General features: G+C 49.7%; 2 protein-coding genes across 2 annotated transcripts; one reads left to right on the forward strand and one right to left on the reverse strand.

Annotated features, from left to right (window-relative positions):
• Positions 1 to 8,573: 8,573 nt before the first annotated feature.
• On the reverse strand, positions 8,574 to 10,850 carry Nog (noggin). The gene has a single exon (XM_031351580.1). It carries the CDS (start codon positions 9,967 to 9,969, stop codon positions 9,271 to 9,273), a length of 699 nt encoding a protein of 232 aa, XP_031207440.1. The 5' UTR covers positions 9,970 to 10,850; the 3' UTR covers positions 8,574 to 9,270.
• On the forward strand, positions 10,050 to 13,765 carry LOC116077208. Its single transcript, XM_031351579.1, has 3 exons — positions 10,050 to 10,849; positions 11,759 to 11,829; positions 13,473 to 13,765. Exons 1-2 carry the CDS (start codon positions 10,108 to 10,110, stop codon positions 11,770 to 11,772), a joined length of 756 nt encoding a protein of 251 aa, XP_031207439.1. The 5' UTR covers positions 10,050 to 10,107; the 3' UTR covers positions 11,773 to 11,829; positions 13,473 to 13,765.
• The last annotated feature ends 6,619 nt before the right edge of the window (positions 13,766 to 20,384 follow it).

Raw genomic sequence — 20,384 nt, forward strand, 5'->3', positions numbered from 1 at the left:
GACAGTGTGTGATGCTTGATAACAGGCATGGATAACTATGTGCCTGGTTTATGCATGTGCTATATTATTCCCTCAATCAATATTTTAGAGTGTACTACCAGTTATTTAAAAAAAATGTTGGGACTGGAGAGATGGCTCAGCATTTAGGAGTGCTTGCTCCTCCTTGCAGAGGACCCGAGTTCAGTTCCTATCACCTATGATAGGTCCTTTACAACTGTCTATGACTCTAGCTCTGAGGAGATGCAATGCCTTTTCTGGCCTCTGCAACACACACACACACACACACACACACACACACACACACACACACACACAGGCACACGCACATGCACACACACACACATGTGCACACACATGTACTCTGTAACAAACTCATTCATTTCATGTTTACTGTTGCCCTCAGCAGTATCAAAGGCTATGTGGAGTGATTGACCTAACAGGTGTGTCCACCATGCAGCGTGTGGGCCACATGTGTTCCAGGATAGCTTTCAGCAAAGCTCAAGACAAAACTGCCAATTTATTTAAAACATTATGAGAATACGTTGTAACTCGATTGTGTTCCTTCTTCTCCTTCCTCCTCTTCCTCCTCCTTCAAAAAAGAGAGTGGGTGGAGGTAATTACATATCTCAGGCTGGCTTCACCCTTTGTTCATAACCAAAGATGACCTTAGGCTTTTAAAAACAATATGTATTTTTATTATGTGTGTATGGGTATTTTGTATATATATCTACACACACACACACACACACATACACACGCACACACGCACGCACGCACATATGCACCATGTGCATGTAGTACCCATGGGACCCTGCATGAGGGTGTTGGCTTTCCTGAAACCCTAGTGATAGACTGTTGTTAGTCACTACGTAGGTGCTGGGAACCGAACCTTGGTTCTCTTCAAGAGCAACACCTACTCATCTGAGCCATCTTTTCTGCCCCTAACCTTGAACTTTTGACCCTCCTACCTCTGCCTCCCAAGTGCTGGAATTACAGGATGCACCCCCATGCCTGGTTTATGGAACTCAGGACTTCTTATAGGCTAGGCCCACACTCTACTAACTGAGATACATGTCGAGTTCCTCCCAGCCCCACACTTGTCTTTCAGGTTTTTCTTTTCTTTTCTTTTCTTTTCTTTTCTTTTCTTTTCTTTTCTTTTTTCCCTTTTGACTCTATAGATCTTGAGCATGAATTTTGCAGATGGCTACATTGCATCATAAAGCCAAAAGACTGGGCACAGCTGAACCTAGATTTGTGATAAGTACATTCTATGGTGGTCCCACAAGAGTGACAAAAAGAATCACATAACAAAGCAGTTCTCACATTGTGTGTTACTTAAACAAGACTTGATGGCATCAGCTACAAATTCCGGTGTGTTCTATGAAGAAAAAGCAGACGGTTGAAACAGCATGGAGTAGTGGGGACCTGATTTGCTCGCCCACAACGATGAGGTCTGAAGGAGAGTGGCATTCAGTGATCCTGGTGGCAGAGGAAGGCATCCCAGAGAGCAGCTATGGCATGTGCAAAGGCCCTGGAAGCAGTGGGAACAGGGAGCCTCCTGTATACCTTGAGCCCAGACCGGGGAGGAGGGTTCTCAGCCCGGGGAAGAATTCTGCTCATTCTCCTAGAGCAATAGGAAGCCTTTGGGAGGTTTTAAGCAGGGGAGTGACAAGACCACATGTGTGTCTGTCTTAAGGTCACTCAGTCTGTAGCGTGGAGAATGGATTGGAGCTGGGGTGACTGTGGAAGGAGAGAGCACGGTTAGAATTATAAGCTTGGAGCTCTGAGCCCCTTGCCTCTCTGGCAGCCAGCTCAGAGCCCTTGCACCACTGGACTCTTGCCTCCACCCTCAACTAGCAGCCGGATCTTGGATGAGTCTTAGGTATCCTGTTGCCATAGGTTTTGAAATCTGTAAAATGGGGAAAGACTCTTTCCTTTGCCTGACTAATTTTGTTTCCCTCACTGAATACATTCAGTAACAGTTGGGAGTCCTTTTTGGCATTGGCTGGAAAGCAGCGGTCAAAGCCAGTGATGGCACGGCCTTTGTGGTGAGCAGGGGCCTATGCCCAATGTCTTTATTATTCATGTTGTACAAATTTGCTGTGCCTTCAGATGTAGGGCTGCTTTCTGTACTTTGGCTACAGAGAAATAGCAGCAGTTAGATATGCTAGGCTGGAGGACACCCATATAGCTGTCTTCATCACCAGGAATGAGTTCAGTGAGTGTCTTGTCTTCTGCTCAACCTCTCTGGCGTCTACTCTGGGTCCTATGAGTTGAAGCTTTGCATCTTGACAATCCTGTCCGTATTTGTTGCTGTGGGTCCGGCTCTGAGCCAGCACAGTCCTGTTTCCTGTTCTCAGGAGTCTTTCCGTGTCATTCCACCTAAAACTCTGCTTTTAAAATTGTAACGCTGTAGGGGCTGGAGAGCCTGAGAGTGGTCGAGAGCACCTGCTGTTCTTGCTGAACATTGCTGGGTTCTCAGCACCTACAGGAGACTTACCACTGCGTGTTATTCCAGTTCTGGGGAATCTGGTGCCTCCTACTGGCCTTCTCAATCATTATAATTATATGACGCACATGCACACCCCCCCTAATGTTTAGATTAATTAACGAAGCCTCATGCCATATACATTGATAATGACTTAAAAAGGAGCACTGACTTGAAGAGCTGGAAATGTTGCCTCTGCTGCCAGTTTTGATCCAGAGTGTCTAAAAGTAGGACTCTTCCATTGACCTTGATAAGACTTAGTTTCTGCATCAGATGAAGGGTAGGGAAAAGTTTCGGGATATCCCCCAAAGAAATGCTGCAATTCTATAATATTTCCCTCACAGCTTGGATCCCTGAACCCCCTTTCCAAGTCCTATGTATGGTCCTCCCCATTTCAAAAGAATCAAAATACTTTTGACTTTCAGTTCTCTTCGCTAAAGGGGTCCCAACTTTAAATGCTCAGAATAGTCTTGGTAGGTACTAAAATGATCGACACCCCCAGAAGGAAGAGGTGGCGCTCGTAGCTAGACAAGGGGCATGTGTCCTACTTAAAGGAGACAACTTGTTCTTAATGCCAGCAAATCATTACTTAATATTTTTTTAAAAAAATGTAGGCTGGAGCCATTTTCTGTTTCCCTTCTAGGACTGTCTAACCTTCTGATATTATGATACAATGTTATCATCTATAAACTCCATGCTTGAGAAGAACCATGTGCCAGGGTTCCAAAAGAGACTCAATATGTTAAGTAGTAACTTTGCAATTTTCTGTTGGGTTGCATTCATGGTACCCTCAGCAGCCTTGCTGACCACACGTCCTGGGTTAGATGAGGATCTTTAAAAGCACTGATTTCTCTCTAGTCACATTGGCTGTCTGTCTTCAATTCTATTTTACATTTTTTATCTGTTTTACATAAACTGAAACCCACAAGAGCCTTCCTGCCTCACCTCTTGCTGAACAACCTATCATGACATCTCACGGACTCCTACTCATTTCCCTCTGCCTAATAGTTCCCGAACACTTCCCAATACCATGCACTGTTCATAGAGTGGGACATGGCAGAAAATGGCCAGAGTGCATGCCTCTGTGATCCCTTCCTGTGCCTGGTCCCTTGCAGGCTGAAACATCAGCAGCTAGTTAGACATGTCTGTTATCCCTTCAACCATCAGTCACCAAGTCCTCTCTAGCCTTCTGGCCAACAAAGTCTATATTCTTTGGCCCTGATGCCCCTCAAGCATAGGCCTCAGTCAGGTTCTCTATAACCAGCCTGAGAGAAGCCACTGTTGCTATCTCCATCCTTCTCCATGGTGCCAGACTTTGACTGGAAATGATTCTTTCTGTGTTTGGGTCTGGGCAAGCTCAACAGCTCTTGCCCAGGGCCATGCTTAACACAAAGTGGCTTACCACAACCACAATTTGTCCCTGCTGGTCCATGAAGAGGTGGTGTTTGGTGTCCTTCGCCTTGCATCTGGGCTGGCCTGAGAGACTTGCTTAAGCAGTAGACTAAACTGGAAATGGTGGTGTCACAAGACTTTCAAGACTGTCAGAAGATGCCTTGCGGCCACCATCTGAGCCTCTAGGGACACTTTCTCTCGGAGCCATAGCTGCCAAGTGTGTCCAGCTGTCCTGAAGCCATTACACTGTGAGAAAAGCCAAAGCACATAGAGAAGCCAATATGGGGGGCTCTGGTCAGTATGTGAGCTGGTTCCCAGCTGGTGCTAAATCATCCTTATGAGAGTCAATCTTCCATTGCTCATTTGATACAGTGAGTGTAGTGGGGGACCTCTCTTAACTAAGAATCACGAGCAAAGCTAAATGGAGATTTTAAGACTTGATCTTGAGCTTGCTTGTTGTATACCGATACATAACCAGAACGGTGCTCCCTAACTCTTGACTGAATGAATAAATGATTCCTTTCTGATATGGAGCTCAAGTGGTATCTCTGACCTATTCAAGTCCTATTGCTTGAGAAATAAGGGTTTGGGCTTATAGCTGGCATTCACAATCCTCTCTCATCTGGCTTCAGCCTGCTTTTTAGACTTTATTGCTTGCTCTCTCTCGGCATGGATCCAGCCTATGTTAAAGTTTGAGCTGTTTCCCAAACACACAAATACTTCTCCAACACCGTTCCTTTACTTAACACACTCTTCTCTCTCAGTCCAAATGCTCTTTTCTCTCCCTACCTTGGTTGACTTTTATCGTGCTTATTGAGACTTTGCAGTCAAACACCTTTCCTGGTTGCTCAGTCCAGCTGTGCCTCTTCTCTCTGGCCTTCTCATTTGATGGTTTAAATCCTTTCACTGTATTGAGTCTCGATCATTTCTCACTTCCCCATTGGCATGGTCACCTCCTCGTGTAGGATGAGAAAATGGCAAGGTACCGATATATGAACAGGGCACATGCAGCCTACCTGCATGGAGGCTGACCCCTACATGGAGTGGCACATACTGTTTTCCAAGCCAAGTGCCCAAGTCCTTCAAGAGGCTTTGGTGGTGAGTTGGGGTTTGAACATAACTCTGTTACATACTGTGTGGCTTTGGGCAAGCTCTTTAAACTCTCTGGGCTCCAGTTTCCTTATTTGGAATGGAGAATGCTCATGAGAACAGGTCCAAAGAATCTAGCTCCGGTGCTTGGGTACAAGAGAAGCTCTTAATGCATGCATGCCTGTTGAATGGGTACAACAGATTGGCCAGTCAGCTTGAGGAACCTCTCCTCTGGGATGGTGTCAATACAAAACTATTGGTCTCCCACCAATAGATTTTCTTAAGGAATAAGGAAGAAAGGGGGAGGGGGAGAGTGTGGTGAAGAGGAGAGAAGGAGCCTGAGAGAAGTGGGGAGGGAGGAGGGGAAGGGAGTGGAGAGGGGAGAGAGAGAGAGAGAGAGAGAGAGAGAGAGAGAGAGAGAGAGAGAGAGAGAGAGAGAGAGAGAGAGAGAGAGAGAGAGAGAGAGAGGCTCTCCTAGCCAAAGCCAAGGGTATCAGGGTAGTGGCTGCTGAAGACAGTCTTCTCACCAGCAGATTGAGCGGTGGGCACTGGAATCTAAGCTCCCCTCCAGCCCTAACATTCCAAGAGCATTAAAGAAAAAGGATGAATCACCCCCTTCAAAAATACCAATATGGGCTGGGCCCTCCCCTTGCTGTCCTCTTGTAGCACAGCTAAGAGCTCTTAATACACACCCAGCTTCCTCCTGCAGCTGCCACCAAGCTTCAATCCCCTTTCCCAGGAGTCTCAGAAGCAAGACTGATAATGGACCTCTGGCTTCTCTGTCTCAACAGGGAGCCAGATCTCATTCCCAGACTCTGGGGGCCCGTGGGGCCTTCCGTGGACATTTGACCTCAGTTTCCTTGAGTGTGGAGAGTGGCTGGGTGTTGAAAGGGTGGCAGGAAATAAGGGGAGACATTGAAAAAGAGAGGGAACCCTCACAATCCTGAGGGTTCCCCTCACAATCCTGAGGGACAGTTGCCCCGACCCTCTGGACTCTGATTGGTACTGGGTTGGTCAAAGGCGATGTGTCTGTCATAGTTATAAATCTTCCCAAGGGGGAAGACACTGTCCTTCAGCAGCTGCATCAGTTCATAGACACAGGCTGCTTGCAGAGGACTTCTAGATCAGTTTTCCTTCTCTAAAGAGTAGGTGACCGCGGGGACCATGCCCCTTTGGTTACAGCCCTCTCCCTTAGAATTATAGTATTATCGACACTAATAATAGGAGGAGAGAGTGGCCAGGGCATCATCAATGAGCACACACATTAGTTCCTGGACCAGCGCCTCCTGCCTTCTTCTTGTGGGACCGCCTGCATCCGGCAGGGTTCTCGGTGCGCGCGCGGAGCGGTCTTGGGCCAGCCCTCCGGGTCTGTCAGTGCGGTGGTCTGTAGCCCGTCACGTCTGCAGCGCCGGTCCTCCCAGCTCACTCTGGCTCCTGGCTCTGAAAGCCGAGAAGCTCGCCGGCTGCGAGCGGGTTTTCCAAGTGGGCAGGGGTGGGGAGGAGGGGCGCGGGGCGGGCGGGCCCGCGGCGGGAGGAGGGGGCGTCGCGGAGGGAAGACCTCGCATTGTAATCCAATGACATTACCAACGTGGGGGTGGGGGCGCTGGCCTCCGCGCGCTCTCCGAGTTTTGGCTGCCCGCCCAGCTGGGAATAACTCTCTTCGCATAATTCGCGTGTTTACCAGGCATGAAAATTCTTGCTTTGGGCTCCCCCCCCCCAACCCCGACCCAAGCCCCCTCCTCGTCCCTCGTCCCCACCTCCTCCGCCCCTCGCAAGTGAAACTCTGTCTACAAAAATATTGGCCCGGGGCATAGAAAGTTTTGCATAAATTCATAAGTGATGAATGGCTGATTTTTAACGTTATTTGGGTATTTGTCAGAACTTAACAAATATACATGGGGACGGCGGTTCATAAACTTAAACATCTCAATATCCTCTTTCTTCTGGAAATAAATTACGTTTGTTTGCCCGGCTTGGAGTCTTAAGGTAGCCGACATTAGGAATATTTTAAAAGCCATCATCCATCGAGCATGTCTCCCAGGCGCCAGAAAGATTAAATGAAAGAATCATAAGATGGAGGTCTTTAACTTTTAATCCTTTTACAATGAAGCCTCAGATAGTCGCGGGGGCAGGGTGCCCTCTCTGGGGGAATAATGCCGTTATTCCTCGGCTCCCAGTTAATGAATACCCTAACGTCTGTCCCACGGCTGACGGAGGCAGCGCCGGGGAGGGGGCTCCGGCTCCCGGGCCAGGCTATTGAAATGAGGAGCCACCGAGGCTGCGTCGGGAGGGAAGAAAGCGCCGGGCTGGAGGGACAGGGAGGGCGGGGCCCGGGGCATTGAGACTGAGCTGGGGACCCGGCGCAGGTTTGAAATAATTAGCATAGATTCGCTGCGACTCCGAAGTGGGGGTGGGGGGGGAAGCGGCGCGGGTGGGGGGAGGCGGAGGACAGGAGGCTTGGAGGGAGGCGCGACGAGGTGGCAAGGGGGTGGGGAAGGGAGCAAAGGAGAGCGACTGTGGAGTCCAAGATAAATAAAAGGAGCGAGGAGCGGTGTCAGGAAGCCGGCCCACGTGGAGCTGAGTGGATGGCCGCCACTGGGGATTGAGGTGGAGGGATGCACGCGAGAGTCTAGAGCCGGTCCCAAGAAGATGGATTTTTAAGGGTGGGGTACAGTGTGATATTTACCCGAACCTTTAAGGGGTAACTTCGCCTCTTATCCGAAAGAGCAAAAATCCCATTCTGATTTCCCCTCAATTCTCAACCCCCAAGTGGAGTGAGTAAATGTCCGGGGCGGGGGGGGGGGGGGGGGGGGGGGGTCGTGTCCCTTTCCTCAGTGCAGGTCCCAGAGTTGGTAATTTGTACTCAGATTCACATCCCTCTGAAATTTGGGACCTCAGTCTTCCTTAGGTCCTGGAAGAGGCCCAGGTGAGTGTCAAATATCCAAATTCTCTCTCCCTAGTCAGTGGTGGGTCTGGGATGTGGGGGCTCCAGCCCTGCAGGATCCTTGAGGTTTGTACGTAGTTGAATTCAAGGGGTCGCTTTAGCCCCAACCACCATAGTTTCCGGGCATGCAAAGGGTTAACAAGGGCTGGATATTGTGGTGGGGGTGCAAGGAGGGAGGGGTGGCGGGATCTGGGTGGGCGCGCTCTGACATCCACCCCCCCCATTCCTCGGGGGTCAAGTTTCAGCGGCACTCCGCCCCCAGGGAAGGTGTGAAAGACACGTGTCCCCATTGTGAAGGGCCTGTCAGCCTGGACAAAGCAGCCGCCCCTCTCCCTCCCCCGCCTCATCGGCCCAGCCCGGGGTCAGCTCCAGGGGGCCGGCTGGGTGTCGAGGTCACTACAGGCCTGAGCTTTGGTGTCACCGGGGAGGGTACCCTGGGACACTCTGTAGAAAGCCACATGATACTTAAAAGATGGGGTTTGAGGATAACACCCCCCCCACACACACACACAAACACACTGAAAATTTTACAGTCACCTTCATCACCCCACAGGAGGGGAGTCCTAAAGGATGAGCATGCCTCCCAATAGGCGTAGTAAGCGCGGCGACACCCCCCACCCCATCAATCACCAACACAGTGAATCACAGTGTAGAGCCCAGTCGGTTTTAGTGGTTTTCTTTAATCCTGTTCTGCACTTCTTTCTTATTTACTACACGGGATATTATAAAGAATAAATAGCAGATACTCTTAATTTACAATGATTAGTCATTCCATTTGTTCTCTATATTTACAATAACTGTAAAATAACATTGAACTCTATAACTTCTTCGAGGTCTAAGGAAAATCAAAACACTTTCCGAAGAATGGAAAATAGCTTTTTTTTTTTTAGAAGTCCTTCTACAAAAGTTCCCCCTCTCTTTGTACTTTTAAGAAAAAATAACTTTTCCCCCCTGCTTCGCCATGCGAAGGGTACTGGGATATAAATAGCAGGTTAACATTATTACCAACAACCAGAATAAGTCTCTCTCTCCTCTCTCTTTCCTCTCTCTTCTTTTCCTTTTGCTTGCCTTTTTAAAAATACAGTAGAAGCCGGGTAACTTTCGACGTATAATACTGACCTTTTAATAAGTAAATTAAAACTGGGACCGTATATACACACACATATACATTCCTACACAGTTAAACAGTGCATTACATGAACCAGAAAGCCAGGTCTCTGTAGCCAAGAAGAAAAAAAAAACGTTCATTGAAAACCCTCGCTAGAGGGTGGTGAAACTGGTTGGAGGCGTTGGAAGGGGGGGGGGCGTTGGTGGGGATCCATCAAGTGTCTGGGCGCGGGCAGGGGGCCCCCAAGTTCTAGCAGGAACACTTACACTCGGAAATGATGGGGTACTGGATGGGAATCCAGCCGCAGCGCTGACCCCCGCGCCGCTGACAGCGCCACCGCAGCACCGTGAGGTGCACAGACTTGGACGGCTTACACACCATGCCCTCCGGCACAGAGCAGGAGCGCTTGCTGAAGCAGCTGCCCACCTTCACGTAGCGTGGCCAGAAGCGGCTGCCTAGGTCGTTCCACGCGTACAGCACCGGGCAGAAGGTCTGTGACCACAGCCACATCTGTAACTTCCTCCTCAGCTTCTTGCTCAGGCGCTGCTTCTTGCCTTGGGCCAAGCCCTCGGAGAACTCCAGCCCTTTGATCTCGCTCGGCATGGCCCCCGACGGCCGCTGCCGCAGCAGCTGGTCCAGCTCCGCCAGGTCCTCGGCACCTCCAGCCGGTCCCCCGCCCCCTCCGGGTCGGTCCTCTGGGGGCGAAGTGGCCATAAAGCCCGGGTCGTAGTGGCCCCCGAGCAGCGAGCGCAGCAGCGTCTCGTTCAGATCCTTCTCCTTAGGGTCAAAGATAGGGTCTGGATGTTCGATGAGGTCCACCAGGGGCAGGTTGTCGCTGGGTGCTGGGCGGATGTGTAGATAGTGCTGGCCGCCGGCTGGTGCTGCCCGCAGCCCCAGGACCACCACCAGGGCGTAGAGGGTGACCCCCAGGCTGGGGCAGCGCTCCATGCCTCCCGCGCGCGCCCCGGGGCTGCCTCTTCGTCCCGCGTCCCCGGAAGAGAGCACGCCGAGTCCGCGGCGCTGCCGCGCTCCCCGGTCCCTCCGGAGGCGGCTCACCCGAGGCTGGGCAGGCGCAGGGCAGGCAGCATGAGCCGCGAGGAGAGCCGTTCGCGCAGCGCCGGCTCCCGCCGCGGCGCAGAAGACGCGCACGAGTTGGTCGCAACTCCCCCCCGCCGCTCTACTTGGGAAGGCGGCCGCGGCCGGGCATCCGAGATTACTCCAGCGCGACCGTGGGGCGCTGGGGGCGCCGGCTCCTCGCTGCTCTCCCGGGCTGCCGGCGGCGCAGGGCGCGTGGACAAGCTTCTTCCCTCCTCCTCCTCTGGCCGCTCGGCGTCCTGCTTCTCTGTGCGGAGCCTCCGGTCGAGCGGGTCCTGGGCCACTTCTCTCCGCTTGCTCGGGGCTGCGCAGCCGGCTCTGCCCGGCGGACTCCAGCGGCGGTGGCGGCAGTGGCGGCGGCGGCGTCCGCGCACGTTGGCACCGGTTTGTCTGTCTCGCAGGGTCCAAGCCTTTAAATTTCCTGCACTTTCAGCTCCATCACCATGGAAACCACTGACTCTCTCTCTCCGCGTTGCCCCCTCCCCCTTCTTCCCCCCAAACAACAACCCCACCCCCCACTCCTCCACCCGCGAGGAGCCGGAGCCGCACGGGCTCGGGGGGAAAGCGACTGCACTGGTCGCCGCGGCGGCGGCGGCGGCTCCGGCAGCGCCCAGGACTGTGCCCCGCCGGACCCAGATGCCCCGGGAAGCCGACAGTCAGGCTGCCCGCCGGAGCTCACAGGCGGCGGCGGCGCGGCAGCGGCGGTGGCGGCGGCGGCGGTGGCGCTTGGCAGGTCTCCGCGCAATTTTCTCTCCCCCCCCCCCGCCCCGGTTCTCCTCCTCCTACAAAATGCACCGCCCCCCTCCTTTCTCCTGGAGCAATGCAATGGGGCTCTAGGCGCCCCGCCAGGGCCAGTCCCGGGGAAAGCTCGCGGCGGCGCTGGAGCCAGGCTGGAGGGTGCAGGGCTGGAGTTGAGGAGTGTGGGGTTGTCGAGGTGGGGCTGGGGGACTCTCACTAGCTGAGTGATTTGTACGGGGAGGGGAGCAGCGGGGAGATGCCCGGGGCTCGGTTTCCAGTGCAGTTCCTAGCAAAAAATTTCTCCATGTGCATGGAGCATTTTCCCGGGTGCGAGTCTTTTTTTCCTCTCTTGGGCTTAGGCTAAGTCCCCTCCCCCCAACACACAGACACACACAGACACACACACACAGACACACACACACACACACTCACACTCACACCAAGAGCCGCAGTGTTGCGCAGTGTGATGTAATTTCTAGGTAGCATTCCTTCTCTGCCCCTCAGATCCACGAGGCAGGGGGCCGGGGGTCTTCTCACCCTCCTCCTTAGCCTAGTCCTACTCGGTGAGTGGCGGGGAAATAGAGGTACTTACTCCTAGCCTGCGGCTCCCCTAATCCTCGCTGCTTGGTACAACTAGCTCTCACCTCCCTGGGGGCGGCGCGCCCTCTGCTGGCCCTTTGTGATCCCTGCATTCGGTTCTGGCTGGAGTGCGTGCGGGCGTGTGTGTGTGTGTGTGTGTGTGTGTGTGTGTGTGTGTGTGTGTGTGTTGGGGGGGGTGTCGTGTGGTGCTCAGCTAGGTGGGTTTGTCGACTGCCCCTCTGTGTGGCTCAATTTCAGATTCTGCATCTGTGCCATATTTATGTGTACTGACAGGTACTTTATGCTTTTGAATGCTTTCTCGTAGATCTCCAGACTTAGTGTAAACAAAAGTCCTGAGATTTTTCTCCAGGGTGCTTGGATTTCACAAGTACACAGGTTTGCATCATCTGGCTGGGGTAAATGGCCTCAGTGGGCAGAGAGTGGTGACCAGAAAAGGAAAGGTACCCTAGTTCTAGATACTGTCTACCCTGCTACATCGATGTAGACCTTGGGTAAGTCACTCACGTGACACTCTAAACTTTAGTTTTTGGATTAGCGACCTAACTCCAGGTCTTCTTTTGAGTGCTACCATCTTATAGTTCTAACAAACCGAGTTAGGTCACTGATCCAAATGCAGCCAACCAAAGGGATCCTGCTTATTGAAAAGAAGGAATAATCCCTTTGATGAGAAATGGGAGCTGATTTCTGAGCTCCCAATAATTTTCCTTTGGAGTAAGAGCTGGGTCAAGACCAAGCTCAATCCTTTATGATAGTGATGTGATTGACATCCACCTGGAAGGGGGTGGAGGAGAGACATCTGGAGTGAATGTCCTGGAATTCACCAGGAATGGGAGTTAGGCAGTCCCAGTGTCGCAGCCTCAAACACACCGAGGTCTAGTTTTCCTTCTTGTCCCCTAAGGGGTAAAGCACAGAAGACCTCAGCTGTAGAGAGGGATGGCCAGTTTCAGGTGCGAACACTTCCCACAACTATAAGGGCTAGACAAGTAGAATTAGACACTCTGGGTTCTATTTGCAACAAGGCCTTGCTTTGATCACCACTGGAGACAAAAGTGACCTATTGAGATCAGTGTGATCCCGGCATATAGGAGGCTGGGGAAAGGGAATTATGAGTTCGAGGCCAGCCTGAGCTGCACAATGAGTTCTAGGCCAGCCTCAGGAACAAACATCATTTAGGAACAATCATTGGTTTTTACAAATTGGTCTAGGTCTTAGGGTTAGAGAGATGACTCAGTGGTAATGGACACTGACCGTTTTGCATAGGACCAGGGTTCTTTTCCCAGCACAGTGGCTCACAGCCATCCCTAACTCTAGTTCTAGGACATCTGATGGCCTTTTCTGATCTCTGTGGGCACAGACTTGTATGCAGGCAAAAGCCTCACACATAAAATCAAATCAATAAATCTAATTTTAAAAATTAAAAAAAGTAGTCTAGTTTGCAAATAATAGGAGACAGTCTCCCAGACTTTACTTTTTGATATGTTTTATGGTGGTTTGGCATTCATTTGCTGTCTCATGAAGATTAAATGTTCCAGAGCAATTTTGTCACTGCTGAGAATCAACTAAGAAAATAATTTTTTTTTTCAGTAAAGACTTTAGAAGATAAACTCCAGCCCAGCTCTCCTGAGACAGGGTTAAGTTTCAACTATTGCTCACTTACTGTGCTATTTTTTTCTTTCTTTTCTCTTTCAAATCACTTGTAGGTTTTTTTTTTTTTTAAAGTCAAATCACCTGTGGTTTTAAATTTTTTATTATTTTATTGCATGTGTGTGAGAGTTTTACCTGCATGCAAATCTATTTACCACATGTGCCTATAGAGGCCAGAAAAGACCACAGAGTCCCCTGGAACATGAGGTACAGACAGTTGTGAGCCATCATGTGGGTGCTGGGAGTTGAACCCAGGTCCTCCGGAAGAGTAGCTAAAGCTCCAAACCACTCAGCCATCTATCTCTCCAGCCCCCGATCACCTGTTTTTTCTTTTTGTTTAAAAACCAACCCAGAGCCTTCTGTCCTTTATTTAGGCTGGATAGATCCAACTGAACAGCAAAGAAAGGGTGGGAACCCAAGCATACTTGATGATGGCTCCGGTGACTTATTAATGGAGAACCTACCGTGTGAAGACCAGAAGGAACCGCAAGTGTGAGACAGTGCAGGGCCGCCTCCACCCTGCAGCCAAGGCTTCTGAGGTCTCCAGAGGGGAGAGGCGACAAGCATAGGAAGAGAGTACTTAAAGGGTCTTGGAAAGATGGGTAGATCACTATAGAATTGTCAAAACTGTTTTCCTTAACCTGCGCTCCCTTTTGATAAACGTAACACTTTCTGCTGGTCTTTAAGTGTTGTCTGGAGTTTCAGAACACCCTGTGACAAACTAAAAGAGTACCAGAGCAATTATCATATGCACTGTCGGGTTCTCGAACCACACCTGCAGAGTTGGGAAATGCCACCCGTGGGGAGGCCACAGCCCCACTTTGCTTTATAATGAGGAACAGCCTCATATATCCAAGGAATTCTAGGTCATTGCTCCCAAAGACTAGACTGAGCAATGTCTTAATGGTAGAATGGAAATTTAGCTTATCTTGATCTAGGATCCGGGGTGTATCCATCTGATGAGGGAGAGGAGGATACTTCAGACATAGGATGTGAGTTTGAAAGAAAAAAGAAGCACACTGGATGAGGATGCTGAGTGGAGGAAGGAGCTACGTCTATGGCAGTTGAGCATCAAGATAACTTCTGCACTGAGTGGAGTGAGGTTGGAGCCCTGGCCCTGCCACTCCTCAGGAATGTCACCTTCCCACCAGCCAGCTTCTTTCTCATCTGTGAAGTGAGGAAGTACTGCACTCCTGATGGAATGGTAACAGCTGATGGAAGTCAATGCCTACACCTAGGCTCTGAGTGTGTGTGGCTGGGCTTTTCCATCCCAGCCGTCAACCTTTGGGAGTAAAGTCAGTAGAAGTTCTTGGGTTATTCCATAGGCGGGATGTGTACCCAGGGAGGTGTGGCCATCCGCTGAACTCCTGACTGGCTTGTCACTGTGTTTGGACCTTAGCGTTGGCTAGGCTTGTGGAGTTTACTTGTTTTTATAGGAAGTTCAGTCATCAGCTGCAATGTGGGTCTGCTTTGGCAGTCCTCATGGCAGGTGTATGTCTCACAAGAACACTCCTGACAGGACAGAACAGAAAGATTCTTTTAGACAATTGCTTGGGCAGGTCCATGTCCCAGCAAGAGGAGCCTGGGGTGGGAGTTAGGGGATTCTATGAATATTTTTAAATTTCCATTTGGTCTTGAAAGAGAAGGCCTGAGATGGGTGCGGAAGATGCCCATGGGACATAGGATGTCTGAAAATCGGCTGTGTGACCTATAGAGAATCTCTTTACTTCTCTGGGGGACTCTTTGATGCCAAAAAGTCAGAGGGGTATGAGATGCTGTAAGGAGAAGGCACGAGAAGAGTCATCTTTTATGGCCATCCCAGGCCTAGGGCAATCACCACCTTTGGATTCTGCCTCACTAAGTGTAACAAGTTTAAAAAAAGAGGGAGTTAGAGGGCTAAGATGCTTGTCATTTTCTTCTCTTGATTGACTGGAGGAAATGAAGGTAGGGATATCACAACCCACCCCCTTCTGCCCAAGCTGATGGAGTGGTGTGTTCCTGTGGTCTCCTGGGAGCTGGGGGAGGCTTGGCCACATCACCCCCCAACCCCCTGCACCCTGTGAAGGCCGAGAGACCTAGCTTAACTTCACAACACATTATAGTCATGTATGTCCAATGGCAGATGGGAGTCTGGTTAGAGCAGTTAAGTTGCAAATCAGGATAAAGTAGGAGAAAGAAGAACGGGAAAAGGAGAAAAACTTTGCAATGTGGGCTGGGCTGAGAAAGTGGGCAGGCAAATGCGTTTGAGACACACTTCCCAAAATAGAGAACATGTTTAAGACCAAAGGAGGAGAGGAACACTGACTGGCTTGCTTCAGTCCGACAGCCCCTTGGCTCCCTCCGTCAGTGGCCCCCTCCTCATCTGGCTCCAAGCTGGTGAAGGGGAGCCGTCTCTGGAGCCCGGTGGCTCATTCATCTCCTGATAAACTGTTTATCTGAGTTTTAACGAGGGCGCCTCTCTCCACCCTGGAGACAGGAGCCTCTGCATGTTTAGCCTGCCCTGATGTGGGGGGCCTGGGGGTGGGTGGGGGTGATGCCTGCAGACATCTCCCCTTTGCTTGCCTCTGTGCTTCGAGCTGGCTCTCCTGGGTGGGCAGGCTTGGCCTTCGGCTTCTTAAACTGATGTCTGAAGTCAGGAGAAACTCACCCGCAACCCCTGTCACACACTTTTAGAAACAAGCACTAGTTATTTCCGAGTTCTGGATTTTTTTTTTTTAAATCACATGTAACCTAGTATTTCAAAAGGAAAATGGATATAATGCTACAGTCTTATTGCTAGGCCCGCAAGTAGTCTGCGAACGACAACTGCTACCAGATTAATATAGATTTAAACTCCAAATGCCCTGGGACTTACTTTCTACTCCCCAATGAAGACCTTTGTGGATTTACCCTGGTACCTACTCCTGTAGACACACATTTATTGGAGGGCAGTAGAATGTCCCAATTCATATGGCAATAACAAGTACAAAGACGCTTGAGCAAACACCTGCACCATGCGCATGCACACACAGCACAGCACTAGCCAGGAACCCTTGCTTCACACACACACACACACACACACACACACACACACACAAACGCACACTGCTGCCCTGCTGTCCTTGGTTCCTACCTCAGCTCTTCAGGCTTCTGAAAGCAGTTCCTGGCAGTGAGCTGCCCCAGGAGGTCCCACACATCTTCTTACATCAGACACATAGATACCTACCTACCTCAACCTGGGCTCACCCCCGCACCCCGCACCAGCCACCCCAGTCCTCTTCTCCTATTGCCTTGGATGGATGTTTATTGTGTTAATGTCTAGTCTTCCTTATCCTCCCAAACCCAAGATAACAAGGAGATGGGAGGAGCTTAATAGACCGAGACCTAAGCTGGAAACTGACCTCATTTCAGGTAGGTGTAGTGATTCCCAGGTTTCTGCTACCAAACCCACCCAACCCTGCATTTTTTATGCCTTGGACCAATCCACCTCATTTTGATGCTTGACCATCTAGATCCCAGGTCACACTGGAGAATGAACCCTGTGACCACTTATTGTCCCTCACCTATCTGTTCACCAGCAGGCGACCTGCTGGTGGATGCTTTGCTTGATGAAGATCAAGAGTTTGGAGGCTGCTGGGAGAGAATGGAAAAGTAAGCTGAGGACTATAACCCGTATGTCAATGCCATGATGACGTGTGTTAGTGTGTAGGGCTCTCCAAGAAGATTCAGTGCTCAGGAAGAAAGAGCTGAGAGGTCATTAGGTCATTAGGAGTCTGTAAACCAAAAAGGAGTGAGGACTGCTCCCTGGGCTTGGTGACGTTTTGGGCGATGGAGAAAGGGATAGACTATGACTGAAATGTTGGAGATGAGTTGACTTTTGGGAACTAGATGCTAAATGACAAAGGGGTTCTCAATACATTAAGCAACAACAACAACAAGGCAACAAACAAACAGACATAACGAGCAAATCTTGAAAGCTGTACAGCATGGTGATTTTAGGTTCTCAAGACTAGCGGGAGGCTCAGGGAAGGGTTCAGTCAGGAGAACGCTTGCTGCACAAATGTGGAGACCAGCAACAGGATCGTTAGCGTCCTTGCAAAAGCTATGGACAGTGTCATGCATGTGTAGCTCCAGCACTGGGGTGCTGGTATCCACAGGCACAGGCACATACATGTACACACACACAGGCCTATGCACAGACACACAGACACACAAAGCCCGTGCTGCACACACCAACCACACTTGTAAGAAAAAAGGGCGTCGGGGTGGCAAAATCAAAGCTTCACTCTAAGTTATATCAAGATGGAGGTCCAGGCCCTCAGATCCACAGCCCCAGCTTTAAGCCTCTATGAAGGGATTGTTTTTTTGTGAGCAAGGAAGAACTTCCAGGTGACTCCTAAAAACAGAGTGGTAAGTGTATTATTTTTAAGCGATGATGGCTTCCCTTAAAGAATAGGGTTAAGTGTGTGGGGCAGGGAAAGAGCGAGCCTCACTTTGTAACTTTACATTGCCTTTAAGTAAGTCTCCTCTAAAAATAAAAGAAAGAGCCATCAATGTTTTATGTACTCCAGGAGAAAACCAATACAAGATTTACATCAGTGAATTCAGAAGAAATAACATCCCCCAAAGTAACTACGGAGCATTAATAAAGCTGGAGATGGCATTGAAAAGATTGCTGAAGCCAGTGTGCTTTGTTTCCGGTTTGGTTAAATGGTTCACTGCTCAAGCACGGTGGAAACGTGAGGGATATGCACATTTGACGAGACCCTGAGCGCAGGGGGTGCGTCCGTGTGTGTGCGTGTGTATGAATATGTGACAGACACTGTTTCACGACGCTTTAATCTCCTGTCTCAGACGTCTACAGAGCAATGAGATTGCTTTCAACATAAAACTGATCCCCGAGTCAAAGCCCACCACCAGGTTGAGAAACAAAGCAAAACAAAACGTAAAGGCAGCCGGAACCAATCTCATGCTTGGTCAATAACTAACTCTTCAGTCTGGAATGGGTTTGAGGGAGGAAGTTGGAGACTGGAAGTAAATGCCCTAAAATCGATGGTCTGAAGGACAGGGCCATCAAAGGAGCACAAAAGGAACTTATTCTTTCTGGGAAGCTAGAACTCAGTGTTAACGCAGGCTGCATCCGACAGCCTGTCTGGCAGACGGGGTCTTCCAGGAATCTTCCTGGAGCTTCTGGAGGGGAGGAGGGATTCCTGCCATTTCCCCATTTTGTAGGTAGAGACATTGAGGAACCAAGAGATAAGAGGGCTTCTTAAAGCCTCAGTCAAGATTCCGGGATCAAGTAAGGAGAGTGGGGTGGGAGGAGGGGCTTTTAGCTCAGAGTTGTGACCTGCATTGGAGCTCTGGGATTTTTCATGCATCTGCCTTCCGGCTTTGGTCTCAGGGGTCATGAGTAACATGTGGAAGCTGGTCAAGTACAACAGAAGACCCATGTCATCTCTCTGAATAGTGTCTCCACCTCCTGTTTTGGAATTCAAGTACAAGAAAATAGAAGCTTTTGATTTCCCATTGAGCTTAAGAAATTTTGTCCCTAAATCCCACATCATTTATAATTTTTTGTCCCCTTTCTGTTATAACCCCATGTGGTGGTTTGAGAATGCCTAGCCCAGGGAGTGGCACTATTTGGAGATGTGGTTTTGTTGGAGTTGGTGTGTCATGATGGGCTTGGGCTTCAAGACCCTCATACTAACTGCCTGGAAGCCAGTCTTCTCCTAGCAGCCTTCAGATGAAGATGTAGAACTCTCAGCTCTGCCTGAACCATGCCTGCCCAGATGCTGCCATGCTCCCACCTGATGATAATGGACTGAACCTGAACCTGTAAGCCAGCCCCAATTAAATGTTGTCCTTTATAAGACTTGCCTTGGTCATGGTGTCTGTTCACAGCAGTAAAACCCTAACTAAGACACCCAACATCATTAAAAATTTTTGCAATGAAAAATGAGTATTACATTTCTTTATTAGAATTCATGAAATATACCTGTTGAAAATGGGAAAGAGCTGTCAAATTATTAAAGCACATCCTTATAGTTCCACAATAGCTTCCTGCCTTCTCCTTAGCCCATCTGGGCGAAGATCTTCCAATTTGTTCTTTGGTGTCACTGACTAAGCACACACAAATAGGACCTCGGAGGTAGCTCAGAAACACTTGCTGCAGAAACCCAGTGACCTGAATTGAATCCCGGATCCCACTGTGGAAGGAGAGAGATGAATGGGAAAGTGTTACAGGACTTGCTGGGACCTCTGAACTTGCACACAATAGCATATGCAACCCACACTCTTGCTACAACCTACCCACCAACACAGCCACAGTACTACTGCCAATTAATAATAATAATAGTTAATAATAATACACAAAAATTTAAACCACACAGACATTTATTCATTTACCAATAGTGTAAGGCATTTTTTACCCTTCACTAGGATGGGTAGTGAGCACGTGTTGGCTTCAATGGGACCTTCTAAGGCAGGACTCAACCTTCCATAGTCATAGGAACTTTAGCAAAAAGAAATAGGAATTATTTTATATATTCACAGGACTTTTTGATCAGTGTGTACTCGTCAATTAGAAATCAACTTCTTCGTACATTTTAGAAAGAATTGAAGCACGTAGCCCAATATATAGCCCCACCCCCCCACTCTTGTTTTTTGGTCCTCTCCCTGCAAGATCAATCAGGAGCACTACAATTTCTTTCCTCCCATGAAGGCTTAACCACGTTAACTAGTTAAGTAAAGCTTGATTAAACCCACACAGATAATCCCCAAAATGCTGAGAGAAGGGCCCTTGAAGTGCCAGGAGGAAGCAGAGAGGGGGCGGGGCCACGCGGTGAGGCAGGGGTGTGGCTCCACACTCCTTTTCACTTCCTTTCAGAAATCATTTACTGCATTCATTCAGCAGGGCACACTGAGAAAAAAAAAATGCCAAGAGCCTCCCTCGTCTCTTGCAGGGATGGGCCTTTAAAAGTCTAATAAGTTCTGTCTTAATTACCATGCCACGGTGTAAGAAAATCCGGGCATATCGCATTTTATGGAACTCCGCTTTTCTTTCAAGCCCTCTTGGCCCCGAAGGAAAGGCAGCTCCAGTTTAGACTAAATGTTTATGGTTTGGTCTTTTTTGGCTGCATGAACGTTTACTTCTGAGCCAGTCCCATTGTTCCATCCGTGATTTAAATATGCTTCTTCTAAATATTTTGACAGCAAGGCAAGTTGTGGGCCACTTGCCCCTTTTTAGGGACTTCTGGGCCATCACTCCTGGTTTGCAGTGGGTGTCTGGTGAGATCGCTGAGGGTTCC

Source organism: Mastomys coucha, unplaced genomic scaffold (genome assembly GCF_008632895.1).
Source record: "Mastomys coucha isolate ucsf_1 unplaced genomic scaffold, UCSF_Mcou_1 pScaffold5, whole genome shotgun sequence".
In the NCBI taxonomy this organism is placed as follows: Eukaryota; Metazoa; Chordata; class Mammalia; order Rodentia; family Muridae; genus Mastomys; species Mastomys coucha.

What these genes read in the sequence shown, in the direction of transcription:
- Nog (XM_031351580.1), bottom strand. Translation starts at nt 9,969, where the DNA reads ATGGAGCGCTGCCCCAGCCTGGGGGTCACCCTCTACGCCCTGGTGGTG.
- LOC116077208 (XM_031351579.1), top strand. Translation starts at nt 10,108, where the DNA reads ATGAGCCGCGAGGAGAGCCGTTCGCGCAGCGCCGGCTCCCGCCGCGGC.